Below are 15,420 nucleotides of genomic sequence, written 5' to 3'. Positions count from 1 at the left end.
TACCATTGACTCAGAATGGTCTGTTTTATTGAAATCGTCACAGCAGTATAGTTCGTTTATACTTCAGAAGTATGATATTTAAACATGGTCCCCAAAATTAATGGAAGCGAATGAGCAGCCTGACACCTGGGAGGAATGGGGGTGTTGCAGCGTTGGGGATGTTTAAAAAATATAATTTAATATATAATATAATATAATATAATAATTTGTGCTTCACCTAAAAATTTTGTCAGCAGCCTCCACTGGTACACATACTTAAAATAAGCGGAAATGTAAAAAATGAATATCTATGCAGAATGTTCTCATTTACTTTGTAGTACCTCTGCCATGGATTGTCATAGAAACACAGATGAGGGCTTTTCGGAAAGGTGTGGTTGTGCTGAATCCAGCAAATCCAGTAAATATAGCATGCATGGTCAGGGAGTTACATCAGTAAATGTATGAGGTGTCCTAAATTAAAGAAAAATTAAACATTGACATAATGAAGTCTTCAGTCCAAAGCCCATTATCAGTGGTGAGAAGCATGTTGACAAATTCAATGTTACTGCAAAGTAAAGTCACCTGAGGTAATGTTCTGGTCTATGTTAATATATTTATAATACATTTAATAAATTATACATTTCATATGATACATTTTATGATACTTCATATGGAAACAAAGATCCAATTAAATCAGGTTGAAATTTAAATAGAACACCTTTATTTCAATCTACAGCAACACATCACTGTCACTCATCCACATTATCATCAGTGACAAAATGGATCATATTTGGGCAAGGAAAGAGCAAGAGCAAAACTCAGTGCAAGTCAAGCCCACTGAAAGACATTGGCATTTGCTGGCATCATTGCAGTTTCCATCTTTACAGTACAGGTGGGTGATGTCTCAAACTTCCTTAGGTGCCGGTGCTTTCTGGAACATCACAGGTTCAATGGACTCATCTTCTCTGAGCCTCCACCCTCTACCAACTGGGTTCCAGAGAAGAGGCTTGGCCAGATGGCTATGACGCCACACTGCTGTTTGGTATAAGGCTCTCAACACATGTTGCTGGAAGGCATCTTCTGTTGGGGGTAGATTTGCAGCTGATGAATCTGTGGTAGATGCTAGTGTGTACCTCAGCTCATCCAGGTTGGTGCAAGGACGTCCATTCTCAATTTTCTTTTTGCCATACTGGAGGAGGGCATACTTTCTTGCCACAGGAAAAGCCTCCTCTAGGCTTTCAGACAGTCCAAAATTGGCAATTTCTTTTAACTCACTCAGATGGGTCTTCAGTCTTGTGAAGGCAGTGGTCTTCCCAATTCTGTACAAGCTGCTTGTGGTATCGCAACCTGTGAGGGCGTGGCAAAGTGCTGCTCCAAGCTTCTGAGTGATGGAACAGACTGGGACAAATCTTTCCTTTGGGCCATGACCAGAGTGCATGAACACTGTTGAGGATCCAAACATCCATTTGCTTGAATAGTACACAAGCAAAACCAGTACATCTGTATCATCACATTTGACAATGAGACGAGAATGTGACTGTGCAAGGTGTATTACATGTAACACCAATCTTGTGTCAGCCTCCTCCTGGTCACTATAAAGATCTGTCAAGCTGTCAACGCCTGACTTGCTAACCGTCTTAACCTCCTCACCATTTTCAAAACCACCTGCCAAGATGACTGTTCTCTGAAGAGATTCTCTGTGGCCCTGTATTGGTTATGTAGTTGCTGACAAAGCTACATAGAGCAGCCTTGTTCCCACTGATCCTCAGGTATTTCCTGTAGTTAGGAACACTTGATTGTCCTGTGATAATATGTGTTCGTCTGCTGGTTTGGATGGTGCCTCTTCTTTGCCTTTCAAGGTCTTTGATTGAGTGTTGATGGTCATATCTGTCAAACACTATAACAACGCAGTTGATGCCTTCCTTTCCCATTATTGTTGCGATCCTTTTCCAGACACTCACCCAGATCATTGTATGTCTGAAAGCCTGAGTCATGGAGACTCTGTAGAAGAGCCATGCCATCTATGATGTATGCTGATGGTTCTGCAACATTAGGCAGCTGCTGTATCTCTTCAACTACAGACTTCAGTTTCTTAGCAAGGTCAGCTTTTGTTGTCTTCCTCATGCTTCCATCATCACAAAAACAAAGAGGGGGGGACAGCAGCGAGTTCATGAGACATCACAGTCTCCATGGACACCTCTTTGCTTGGAGACAGCAAGTAACCTTCGAAAGAGCACATCTGAGTCCATGTGAACCTTTCTGAGTACACTGACTCCAACTGATGTTTTCATGTCTTTGAAGGTTGCACACTGTTTTCTTTTCTCTGGCTCCCAGAAGCTCTTAGTTATTTTGGATTTTTCCAGGCGTTGTTCAATAAAGATGGCATTCTGCTCTGCACCGTCTTGGAGGAAGCTTGAGAGCTCTTTTGCAACTTTCTCAGATGCAACCTGACCACTTGCAATGTTGATCAGTTCCTCAGGAATGCTATCGAGATCAAACGGGTTCTGCTTCTGCTCGACTGCTTCCATTATCTTCTGTATGTCTCTCATCTCTGTCCATCCTAGATGCTCCATGCTCCTCGTGTGCTTTCGGGCACTTTGCATCAGTGTCACAAAGCTCTTTCATGGCATCCACATATGCTGTGGTCACATGTCTTGTCATCAACCATCTTGTGAGAGCTCCCTTTCGTAATGTGAAGCCAACAACTCCACCCTTACTCTTGTCTTCTCGTTGATGGTTTGCTCCAGTGCCTGATCAGTAGCAACACAGTTGAAGTTTCGATCCTCCGACCGGTGAACAACAAATCCACCTTGTTGCATGAATGTGTATGCTTCTGGTTGTTCATGTGCAAGGGCTTTCATTTCGGCAACATAGACGGGCATGTACTTGGCATAATTGGTCCTTCCAGCAGCTCTGAACCAAGGCATAACTTCTCACATGCAATTCAGGTGAAGTTGAAAGTCAGCTTCACGCTCGGAACGAAGCATCCTTAGCAACAGATCAGCACCCTTTAGGAACGTTAACCAGTATCCAAAGGTTGCTGATTGCTTAACTCCCTCATTTGTGAACATCTGGATACTGTTCTGGATCTCAGGAAGTTCAGTTTCCACCTCACCGATGAGCTGTTGAGCAGTGGCCTTGTCATTATCATGAAATGCATGCTGTACTTGTCGTAGGAGTTGCTCTTGTGCTCCAGTCATTGCACATTGGCCTTGCTTTTCAAGCCATGATTGCATGGCTTTCCAGAAGAGCCGGAACAGGGCCTCAGAGGCTAGCTCCTTACTCCTCTTGCCAACTGTTTCCCTTGAAGAAATTGTCGAGCTGTTCCCTCTGCATACACATCTGACTCAGTTAGTATGTCAAAGAGTCCGCCATCACCATAGAGCTTTCTGATGCTTGCAAGGTAAACCATCATAATATGCATACCTCCCAGTCTCATTGTGATCTTTCCTTGTAAGGGTGGTGGTTTTCTCCACAAGATCTGTTGCGCTTTACTATAAATAGCTAGGTCTGCAGTCACAAGAATATGGTGTTGTCCCAGTTCTGCAGCAAGCTGTACAAGTCATATCATAGATGTGTAGATGGTGGACAATTCTGTGGGTGATTCTCTTATGAAGGGCATGTAGAGTACACTGGCTACTGTCTGACGTGAAGGCATTGAATGCAGACCATGCAGGGACATGCTGCTGATTCTCACTTATGTTTCGGGCCAGCTTCCATACCAGATCTCTATCTTCAGCTGCTTTATAGACTGCTGTGTTTGTGTGCAGTATCTCAAGTTTGGGAAGTTCAGGTGGTTCTGGCCGCTTTGGAGATTTGATGTATCTGTAATCAAAATTGAAATGAGAAGATAAGCTTGTGATCATATGCATTAAATATCAAATCAGAATACTGACCCCCCCCCCATAAATTGTTTGTATTTCATGTGACTGAGAAAATACATACCATAAACAGATTTCAGATAAAAAAAGAAATACACAAAATGTACCTGTGAAGTTTATCTCCATTCAAGTCAAATGTGTTTAAGGTGGTGAGAGACCTCTCTGGGACCCGTGCCAGGCATTTATCTGCTGTGGAGACATGGCCTCTTCGGTACACAACAGAAGCCATAGCATGGGTTGTATGCTTCCCATCCAGAGTGTCCTCATTTTGATCAAAGTTGTCGATGGCTGCATCAACAATTCCGTGTTCAGAGACTCCAGTGAGGCCAGTTGGGATGTAGACACCACTCTCTGTCCTTGATATCTGGTCTGCTGCCACAGATGTGAGGAAGTGCCTAACCTCTGTATAGGAAACACAGTGCCCCATTGCACTGAGCTCATCGATGAGTGTCTTACTACCAAACTCATGATGAATCAAAATGGCAAGTCCCCGTGTGATTGGCGTCTTGATGTGACAGCACTGTGCAATGAGATCATGGCAGATTGCAATCACACACAGATTGTCCTTCAAAGCTGGTTCCTCATCACATGTTTGGTAATGTCTGTGGGTGTGTGAATCAACACACCAGTTCACAAAGTCATACAGGATGTTGGGTACATACTTGCTGCATTGGAGACACGATAGCCGATCACTGCTGACATATGATTTACAGTCATGTTCAACCTGCTCCATGCTTTTCCTCAATATGTCTGCAGCCCTGTGTAATATTTGGGTTTCAGAGAGACTCTGACTTGTCTGTGGAAGTGTTGTCTCACAGTCTTCTGTCTTTTCTGTGAGTTGGGCAGCTTCCCTCATTGCATAACCAACGAGCATACTCTCAGAGCACACCAGATCTGACTTTCCGGCACGTGCGACAAATACCAGCCTATCCTTGTAATGCTGTATAAACCTTTCCTTCAGTTTCCAGGATCTATATTTCTTGTGTTGGACCGTGGTCTCATCTTCTTCCTCAGAAAGGGTCTTCAGTATGTCATCATAACTATCAGTCAAAGAGATTAGAGTCATCACTTTCATATCTTCAGACAATACTGTTTTATCAATGTCTTCAGTGAGCTTAATAAAGGCTTTGTCATAGATATTGGTCTGCTTTTTTTATTCTTGTCTTCGCCTGGCAGCTGCTATATTTCGTTCAGATATGTAGTGTGCAAGGCAGCTTCTATGATATTTGTCATCATACGCAAAGAGATCTGGGTATGAAAGTAGCCGAAGATGTACATCTTCATCAAGCCTTTCAGATGCTGCATGAAGGACCTTGTCTCTGGTACTCTTGCCTGTACCAGTTATAATGGCTGTCAGAGGTTCTGGTCTAGTACTGGCCTTCCCACAAATGAAACAATCTCTTCGTATGTTAAATGATGTTGTATCAACCCTACTCAGTCTTCTTGATGACACTGGTGCAGGTAGGCTCTCACTCTCAACATTTACAACTTGATGCTCACTGATGTTGGTCTTACTGGAGTATTTTGCTCTACATGATACATGATATGATAAATTTATTTTGGAGGAAAGTATGTCATCTGTATATGGAGCCAGGGTTTTATGAACATCATCATCTCTGCTGAGCAACAGTAAGTAGGCCTATGCGTTGAAGGCCTTCTACTGTGAGCCTTTGGATGTAGGGATATTTTTTCTTGCCTTTTTCCAAATGTTTCCCACAGATGATACACAGATTTGGATCCAATGTCTGTAAGACATTCTCCATTGTTTCAAGAGACTAGTAAAAAGGAAAAATATACATTTCAGAATTAGTATTTTCACACACATGTAATAAAAAGTTGAATTACACATGTAACCTAACGTTATGGTATTATTAGCCGTAAGAATTGTGCTAATCATAGCCTACTCAACTTAACTACTACTACTTAACTACTTTCTAGTTAAGCTAGGCTATTTAGCTACTTAGATTAGGAAAGTTAGTCTCAGCATTTTCACATCACATAATATTTGCAATGATTTACCTGTCAAGTTATGAAGTATCCATGAAGAAAATGATGCAGCTAGCTACAGCAGGATCCAACTGGTAGCCTAACAGTAGCCAATTGTTGACCACACCACAACTGTAATAAACTGTAAGCAGTGCAGGCTCTACTGCCCTCTGCTGGTCTGGACATAGCAGTAACATTGAATTTGTCAACATGCTTCTCACCACTGATAATGGGCTTTGGACTGAAGACTTCATTATGTCAATGTTTCATTTTCTTTAATTTAGGACACCTCATACATTTACTGATGTAACTCCCTGACCATGCATGCTATATTTACACATGTGGTATTGCTGGATTCAGCACAACCACACCTTTCCGAAAAGCCCTCGTCTGTGTTTCTATGACAATCCATGGCAGAGGTACAAAGTAAATGAGAACATTCTGCATAGATATTCATTTTTTTACATTTCCGCTTATTTTAAGTATGTGTACATAGGTATATATTTCCTACATGCATAAAGATATTCACCTCCGGTAGGGGTATCTCAAAAACTAAAGCCCTTTTTGACAGTTTGTCACAGCACTATAAGGCGCATACAACAAACGATGACCATAGAATAAATAAAGTGCTAGTAAGTAAGCAAGGAATTAATGATTATTTGTTTGACATGTATAACTAGCTAATGGCCTGGGGGGAAAAACTGTCCTTGAAACGTGTGGTCTTTCTACTACGATACCTCCTGCCTGATGACAGGAGGAAGACCTGTGTGCTGCTGAGACATGTCATTGATGATGCTATGGGCTTTCTTAAAGGGGCACTTCACCAAAAAACAATGCTGATTTATTTTGCATTATTGATGTAATTATTTATTTTATCTCACACACATCCAAAAACTCGAAAGAGTTCTGCACACATGTATTTTGTTTGACAGTTATTGAGAGTAAAATAGTTCCATATTCATCTGGAATGTTGAATCCTTGTGTTGTGTTAATTACAGCTCCATGAAATGATGTAAGATGAAAGATTTGCAATACTGTGTCTTATAGATAGTGGCCGCTACCTTATGATTTTAACAAGCTTAACACGACACAAGGATTCAATGTCCTTGATGACATCACTGGTGGGAATTATTCAAATTAATTTACTCTCAATAACTATCAAACTAAATGAATGTGTGCAAAACTGTTTTCGGGTGTGTGAGATTACGTGCTAAATAAATTGGCAATGTTTTTTTGGTGAATTGCCCCTTTAACACACACACACACACACACACCCACACAACCTCTAGTGTATGTCCACACCCTCTTATGGCGTTGCATTCCTGAGAGGTGCACACAGTGGTGAATCGGCCTGTGTCTGGCTCTAGTATACACTGTTGACTTTCAATTGCTACATAAATCAGCACAGCGTATTGGAAAATATAGTGGGCATGCAATGATCAAGCCATGAATAAGAACAACTGTATTATTAATTGTCAGCGTCAGAATATGTCCTTGCGGATTCAGTGGGCATGCAGGTTCATTCACTTCAGTGTTACAGCACAGTGTATTTACTCAACAGACAGCCATTACTCGTGGAGTGGTTTTAGGGCTGTAGAATAATAAGGCTTCATGCATCATGAATAATGAATGTGGCAATCCAACTTGTTAATTATAAAATGAATCTGTCAAATTGAGAATAAGAAATAATCATAATGAATGTTCACTTAATTATCAATCAACATAATGCTGTGAACTAATACTTTAACTTGAATCACATATATTTGATTACAGCTAACTGAATCAGTCCTGTGACAATATTATTTCTAGCTATTGCACTTGGTAATGTTCATTTAATTTAATGAACTGAACCTGGCTAAAAATTTACCATTCTTTCCCTAAATCTGGAATCAAATCGAATTGTTGGTTGTTTGAATTGTTGCACCCCTGAACGTCCTCATGTCGGATAAAAGGCCAGGTAAATATTAGGTAAATTTCATCATTCATGTCCTTTGTACTGTATGTCTCCGTAGGTGGCTAATTGAGGTGAACCACTCTCCATCACTCACAGCCAGTAGTCAAGAGGACTCTGAGCTGAAGTGTCGTCTGCTGGAGGACACCCTGCACGTTGTGGACATGGAGGGCAGGTGAGAAGCAACACGAGGTTTAAAGGGGAACACAACCCGAATGAAGAATTCCAACAGGTCATGTCCATGGCCACTCTCTCCCAAAGCCAGGAACCAGAGGATAAGACTCCAAACGTGTGATATAAGGTCTGGGGCTGCTCCATTGACAAAGAGCTTGACTCTATGGTAGTGTTCTCCGTTCTGAAAGAGAAAACGTACGTGTATACTCAGTCAGAACATTGCCCTGGGGTCTTGACCATCTTTTCCAATTCACTGTCTATGGAGCAGTTCCAGAAGGTATACCGGAATTTATTAATTATAGTTTTAGCACTCTAAGCTTTGGATTTAGGAGACTTGTTCTTTTCCTGATATTCTTTTATTGTCTTAGACCACAGGAATAACATGTAACTGTTATACATTCTAAAATAGGTTGTAGTTCAGAAAGGATTGCTATCAATTCCAATGGAATAATCAAAGTTGGTAATGTACTGACAACCGTTAGTTACTTTAGGATCACTTTGAACCCCAAATCCATATAATCCTGCAGTTGAAGGAAAGATTTATTCCAATTGGCAGACTAATTATATCTCATATCGGGGCAACAGTGCCTCGGAAAGTAGAGCAGCCGTCTGGTAATCCGGAGGTTCCCGGTTCGATTCCCGCTCCTCCTGGGCAGCGTGTCGAAGTGTCCTTGAGCAAGACCCCTAACTGCCCCTGATGAGCAGGTTGGCACCTTGCATGGTTGCCTCTGCCGTCGGTGGGTGAATGTGGGAGTGAATGGGTAAAATGTGAGGAACAAATTGTAAAGCGCTTTGGATAAAAGCATTATATAAATGCACCATTTACCGTTTAATATCACTGTGGGAACTGCATTTGGGAAACATGCTTTCAGCTATGCTGCTCCATTATCCTGGAACATATTACAAAAATATTTAAAGCTATAGATTCCCTCATTGAAATTGATCATTTTAAAGAACGAATTGGACACCTGCTTGCCATGGAGTGTTCGTGTTTTTCATTGTGATTTTTTAATTTAAATTTATTGTGTATTAATTTTGATCTCCTTGTGTGCTTTTGAGTCGTTCAAAAAGTAGTCTTGATTTTTTTCTCCCCAAGTATGTCATTTTAGAACTGTGTTGGTGACAGTAATGAGTGGATTCATTATGAATTGAAAATGGGGGACCCTGATGTAAACAAGACGAAAGTCTTTCTCTGGTCTGCATCCCCTTAACAATTGTGTGTATTGAGCTGCACTGTACTGTACCCATTCTGCAATCTGTTAATTAAAGTGTTCAATCAATCAATCAATCAATCAATCAATCAATCAATCAATCAATCAATCAATCAATCACCAAGTGTTTTGTAATCAGATTATTGTAATCCCGTCACATATGACCCGTTGCCTCCTGTGAAGCCCAAATAATAGACATTAGCAACTTCAGAGGCCAGAGGGTGGGACCTATAAACACATTTACTATCCAATAGCATTCTGAGGCTGAACGACAGGACCCATTGACTATGTAAATGTGCTTAAAAATTTCACAAAAAACATTTACAGACTTTTTTTTAAATAGCTAAAACCGATGCTGTAATTTTGCAACCGAGGGCTTTACAGGGTTAAAGGGAATTGGGCCACAGCTCACCTGTGTTCTAATTGGCTGTGGTCTGTCTCAATAGGCTGACGGGCAAGGAGAAGAGGGTGGGTGGCTTTGAACTGATGTGGAACGACGGGCCGGTTTATGAAGAAGAGAGGAAAGACGGAAACCTGGAGGCTCTGGGCAGGTCCTGTTTCACCGCCAACACACTCCTAGGTAATCTGGGTCATCTGAGTAGGTGGAGAGATACCACCACCCGTCTGAAAGGGATTATAAATGTCCTTCCTGCACACCTATTGAATTTTCACGACGATCTCATGACATGCATTGCAAAATGTTACAAATGTTACTTTTTTTCTTCTTGAAGAACTAATTGAATTTGAATGACCCAATTCTCAAATTCTATGACTTTTCCACGCTTTCAAGGACCATAGTAGCCCGCTGCTTGTGTAAAGACATTACCTTGACATTTAAAATGTTATTAAAACAATGTATTTCTTCACCAGGCACTCATCACATTGCAGGGAAGAAGTTAAAGTGTCTTCCGTTACCCTAGAAAAGCCCTGTACACCTTCCCCCTTTGAAAGTAATGGCTAGCCAGAGCATGATCGGTTGTTGGCTATTGGTAGACATTGCTTTCACTGATGAATGCTACTAAAACTAGTAGATTTGTGACAAGGACACTTCCCCCCACATTTTCACAAGTATGTGATGTTGAAAAATAAAGACTAGAATACAGGATGTCAAGGTAATCCTTTAATATCATTCTGGTGTTACTTAGTAAACGTGTTCTTCTCTATTCAAGGATGTGTGAATGACAGGGAGAAGCAGCTCCGCCAGCTTCTAAAAAAACCCTTTGCTGATGACCGGGAGGATGCAACCCTCTCTGCGCCGCCCCCTGTCTCCCACTCTCCGGCTGAGTCGGAGTGATGACCGGAGTGTTCAACGCCCCGTGATTAAGACCGGGAGGACGCGACCCTCTTTGCGCCACCCCTGTGCCTCAAATAGATCCGCTATCAGCTCTATCTTTAATCTTTCAAAATGTTCAGTTGCTATCGCATGCACTCATCTGTGTTTCACTACACACATGAGTGCATGCTTACCAACTGTTCGCCTGTTTTTACTGCAACACTACTATCACCGACATCTAAGAAGGGAGATCCCCCCTTGAATGGCCCTTCTAAGGTTTCTCTCCTTCACATTGCCTGTGGTGCATTTTTTCCTATTGCTAGGTTTTAGTGAGCTTTTCCTTACCTTCGCGTGGGGTATGTCTGGGAGTGTTGCATTAATTTTGCATTTATTTATAAAAAAAATTGGACCTTATGGTGTTCTTGTTTTGTTCTTGACTTATTGTGATGTTTCTTCTTGACTTGTTTAACACATTGGGGACCAGCGTTTGCCATCTAATATATGGCTGGAGGACCAGGCTTTGTCAACAAACCGATGTACTTTCTAACAGTTATATATATACTTTATAGTAGGGATGTCCGATATTATCGGCCGACCGATATTATCGGCCGATATCGGCAGTAAAATGTGATATCGGAAAATATCGGTATCGGTTTAAAAAAAATTAAAAACAATAACAATATTTGTTATGTATATATCCAGTGAAATTATTAGTTACCTGAAATTATTCAGTTTTTTGGACGGGGAAACCCTGCATATATCGGTATCGGTTGATATCGGTTGATATCGGTATCAGAAATTAAGAGTTGGACAATATCGGAATATCGGTATCGGTAAAAAAGCCAATATCGAGCATCCCTACTTTATAGTATTGCTATCTGTCCATTCTCATTGTCACTTGAGTGCATAAACCGTGCCTTCATAATGGCTTAAAGAAAATAAAAATCCATCGGTTGGTTGTCATTTTATAGTGCCGTGAATATAAGGTTTATCGCAGTTTTCACCTAGTCTTTTTTCTAGGGAGCTAGATATGAGGCTAAAGGCTAGTCACGTTATATCAAACGCCATTTCTGCTGTATATATACGAATGAAATAAAACAAACTGCATAGCATCCGGACTATTACAGAGCATCTATGGATGAAATGGGGGCGGCGGGCGACACCGATTACTATTATTGATTAGCAATACAGTGCGTTCAATCAGCCATTTTCACTGATCGATCACGTTAGGTTTTAAAACAATGTCCAATCCAGCTGTAATTTGGGGGAATAGTATCCTACCCCAGACAGTGAAAATTTCTTTTTTTTCAATCGCCCTCAATGATACTGCAGTGGAGCGATGGCACCCCTAAGCGGATCTGGCCGGTATTGCATGTTTCGAAAATCAAATATGCGGGTAGGTCCTGCAAGTCGATCGCGGACGTTAATAGCGTTATTAATATGGAATAAAACAATAACAACTCGCCACGAGTTAACCCAAACCAAGGGCCCCCCCACCCCTAGCCCGTGACACTCCGACACAATCAAAAGGGGCCCAGAACACAAACATAATGGGTTTCCTGAGCCCCCTCCATCTACAGGCCCGGCAGCCGCGAACCCCGACCCCGGGGGATCCGCAGCCCGGTGCCCCCACGAGCCAAGGCATCACGCCTCTTTAATGCCCCGACCCGCAGAGACCCCGAACCACGGCCCCCCCCAGTCCGAGCCCATAACCACCAGACCCACATCTAAAGGGGGCCCAGAATATATACATAATTAAAAATACAATAAAAACAAAAAGAAAAAACAAGTGGACAATGGTCTTCGCTCGCTCTTCACCCCCCCCCCCCCCCCCCCCCCCACACACTCACCCCAGGACCCCAACGTGAGTTAAATATATAATATATGGTAGATTATCTAGCAATTGATCGTTATATGCGCTCTTTAAGTTTTGTAACTGCTGCCAACCAGATAGCAATATTCGCTTTGTTAACCCCTAAAACTCGTGCAGTGGATAGCTTGTCTGGGTGTATCCACCGTGAGGCAATCAATTTCTTTGCGGCTGTGAGGCCGGCTAAAATGAGTCTCTTCACATGTGTAGAAGTCGGTAATTGGGAAACCTCATTCAGTAATAATACAGAAGGCAGGACAGGTATAGTCAGAGAGAAAATATCTGATAGCTGATTAGCTGGGTGGTAATCTCTTCCCAGAAAAGCTCAACAGGAGGACATTCCCAGTACATATGCATAATGTTCCGATGGCCCCGTTTGGACATAAGGTACATCGAGAGTCAGGTCTGAGACCCATTAGATTCAGTCTAGGGGTCAAATAAGTCCTATGAATAAAAGATTTATGAATGTTGGTGATCTGGGTTGCGTGAGGACAGCTGGACATTTTCCCAGACTGCATCCCAATCAAAATCTACATCCAACTCCGGGATATCTTTTCTCCAAATCGTATCAAGGGGGAGGTCCTTATACGAGGACCTAAGTAAATGGCGATAAAAGTCAGAAACGAAGCCTCTTGATGTCTCTTTGTCATAAAAGAATTTGTGAAAACGGTGACGCTCTAACATCCCATGGAACGCAATGAGCCCTCAGGGCTGCTCTTATTTGTAAATAAAAGAAAAAGGAGGTTCTGGGGAGATCATATCCATTGGATAGATCTTGGAATGATCGGAGACCAGAGTTATCGAAGATGTCCCCCAACGTATGGATACCTTTCTTTTCCCATCTAGGGTACCTAATACAGTAGGTTGTTGTCCAATAAGGAGTAAATTGTTATTAAATAGAGGGGAATGTGTGTGCCATTTATGGCGGTTAGTATGCTTTCTGGGTATCGCGCCAGGTCTGAATCACATGTGTGATAAGCGGGCCAAATCGTAATTTGCATTGCTTAATTGAAATGTTGGTATATACACAATATCTTGAAGTCTATGTGGGACACCATCTTCTCCTCCAATGGTCGCCAAGACACAGCTGCTTGAGTGTCAAACCAAGTGATCAGAGGTCTCAGAGAGAAAGCTTGTTTATAATATTTAAAGTCTGGAAATGCTAAGCCTCCATCGAGTTTACCTCTTTGGGCAGTTGATCTCTTCAAGCGCGGGCGTTTATTATTCCAAAACGAATTTCTATGAGGCAGAATGCAACTTCTGCCAGTAACCAGCAGGAGGAGGCAGCGGGAACATCGAGCTGATACAATTTATTCTGGGTAAAATATTCATTTTAATCATTGATGCACGGGCCTGTAATGCATTCTTTTTATTTTGACCATCTGTTGAAGTCATTTGTAATCCTGTCACCCAAGCTGGAGTAGTTATACCGTACCGTCTGGCTAATAGGGAATATTTCAATTCCGAGACATTTAAAGTGCTCCACCATAAGTATGTTTGCAGGCAGAATGGTAGCCTTCGCAGGCTCATTAAGTGGAAGAAAAGCAGATTTTGGCCAGTTGATCTTAAAGCCAGATAGGCTGCCAAACTCATCTATCACATTGAGAAGATGAGGTAGAGAGACGGAGGGATTCTGCATAAACAGGAGTACATCAGCTGCGTATAAGCTGATATGGTGTGTGCCCTGAATTGAAACAGGAGATATAATTTGGGATTGTCTTATGTATTGAGCTAAAGGTTCGAGAGATAAGGCGAAAAAAGGCCGGGACTAAGAGGGCAACCCTGTCTGGAAGAGCGCGAGACAGAGAAGAGTGGCGAGCAGAACTTTCCTGTTAAGATCATGGCCGAAGGCCCTGTGTAGAGAACTTTGATTACATTGGCGACGAGGATAAACTAAACAGCTTTGAGTTTTAGCCGAACGTTAGAAAAATGACGACGTATGGGAAAATCCAGGAGTTTGATCAAGAAACAGATGATTGGCAGCAGTACGTGGAACGTCTGGAATTCTACTTTGTGGCTAACAAGATCACAAATGCAGGACAGAAGCGAGCCATATTCCTGAGTGCATGTGGAGGAAAAGTCTACGCTCTGCTGTGCGATTTGTGTCTGCCGGGTAAGCCAGGAGATTCGGACTTGACGGGGCTATTGAAACTGTTGAGTGATCACTTCACGCCTAAACCCAGTGCCATTGTGGAGCGTTTTAAATTTCATTCGAAAACGAGACAGCAAGGACAGTCTGTGTCATCATTTGTAGCCGAGCTGAAGAGAATCACTGAACATTGTGGGTTTGGTGCTACGTTAAATGACATGATTCGAGACAGACTGGTGTGCGGGATAAATGACGATCGCATTCAAAGGCGTCTGTTAACAGAACCGGATGACAGTCTCACGTTGGCCAGGGCTATTGAGTTGGCAATCACTATGGAAACAGCGGCTAAAGATATAGCGGAGCTGCAGCAAACGGGAGTGGAGGGACCCATTCATAAATTACAACTACAACCTGCAGCACCGGAGCGCAGACCACCGTCGGCAGGAATCGGATGTTACAGATGTGGAGGGAATCACGGGCCGGCGGATTGCCGATTCATAGATGCAGTTTGCCACAACTGCCAAAGACGCGGACATTTGGCTAGAAAATGCCGCAGCCCCAGGCAGGTCAGACAGCCCCGACAGAACCGGGAAAATGGACTGGGTGCAACCCACACCATGGAGTATGAAGAGGAGGATTATACACACAATCTGTATAATCTGGATGATGGAGAGAGAGTGGAGCCATACAGAGAGCAAGTGTAGGTGAATGGACATGACATTGACTTTGAAGTAGACACTGGTGCAGGTATGACTATTATTAGTGAGGAAACCTACACTAAGATGGGAGGGGGGCCACTCCATCAAACAAAAATAAAACTGTACACATACACCAGAGACCGAGTAGGAGTGTTAGGCAAAATGCATGCACAAGTCACCTATAAAGGGCAGACCAAGAAATGAGCATTGCTGGTGGTAAAAGGGGAGGGGCCTAATCTGATGGGGAGAAATTGGCTCAAAGCTATGCGGCTAGACTGGAGAGCCATTTTCAGACTACAGATAGGTCA

General features: G+C 42.4%; 1 protein-coding gene across 1 annotated transcript in view; it reads left to right on the top strand.

Annotated features, from left to right (window-relative positions):
- Positions 1-10,736, top strand: part of LOC311222920 (putative tubulin polyglutamylase TTLL9) — a 94,109-nt gene extending 83,373 nt beyond the window's left edge. Inside the window, exons 13-15 of the mRNA XM_084307586.1 lie at positions 7,859-7,972; positions 9,629-9,762; positions 10,352-10,736. Coding sequence (XP_084163712.1) covers positions 7,859-7,972; positions 9,629-9,762; positions 10,352-10,476 — 373 coding nt within the window. The 3' untranslated portion in view covers positions 10,477-10,736. The remainder of the gene's footprint in view (positions 1-7,858; positions 7,973-9,628; positions 9,763-10,351) is intronic.
- Positions 10,737-15,420: the final 4,684 nt, after the last annotated feature.

This window comes from Notolepis coatsorum (assembly GCF_963971535.1).
Source record: "Notolepis coatsorum genome assembly, chromosome: 2".
Classification (NCBI taxonomy): domain Eukaryota; kingdom Metazoa; phylum Chordata; class Actinopteri; order Aulopiformes; family Paralepididae; genus Notolepis; species Notolepis coatsorum.
This window is presented reverse-complemented; position numbering and strand designations above follow the sequence as displayed.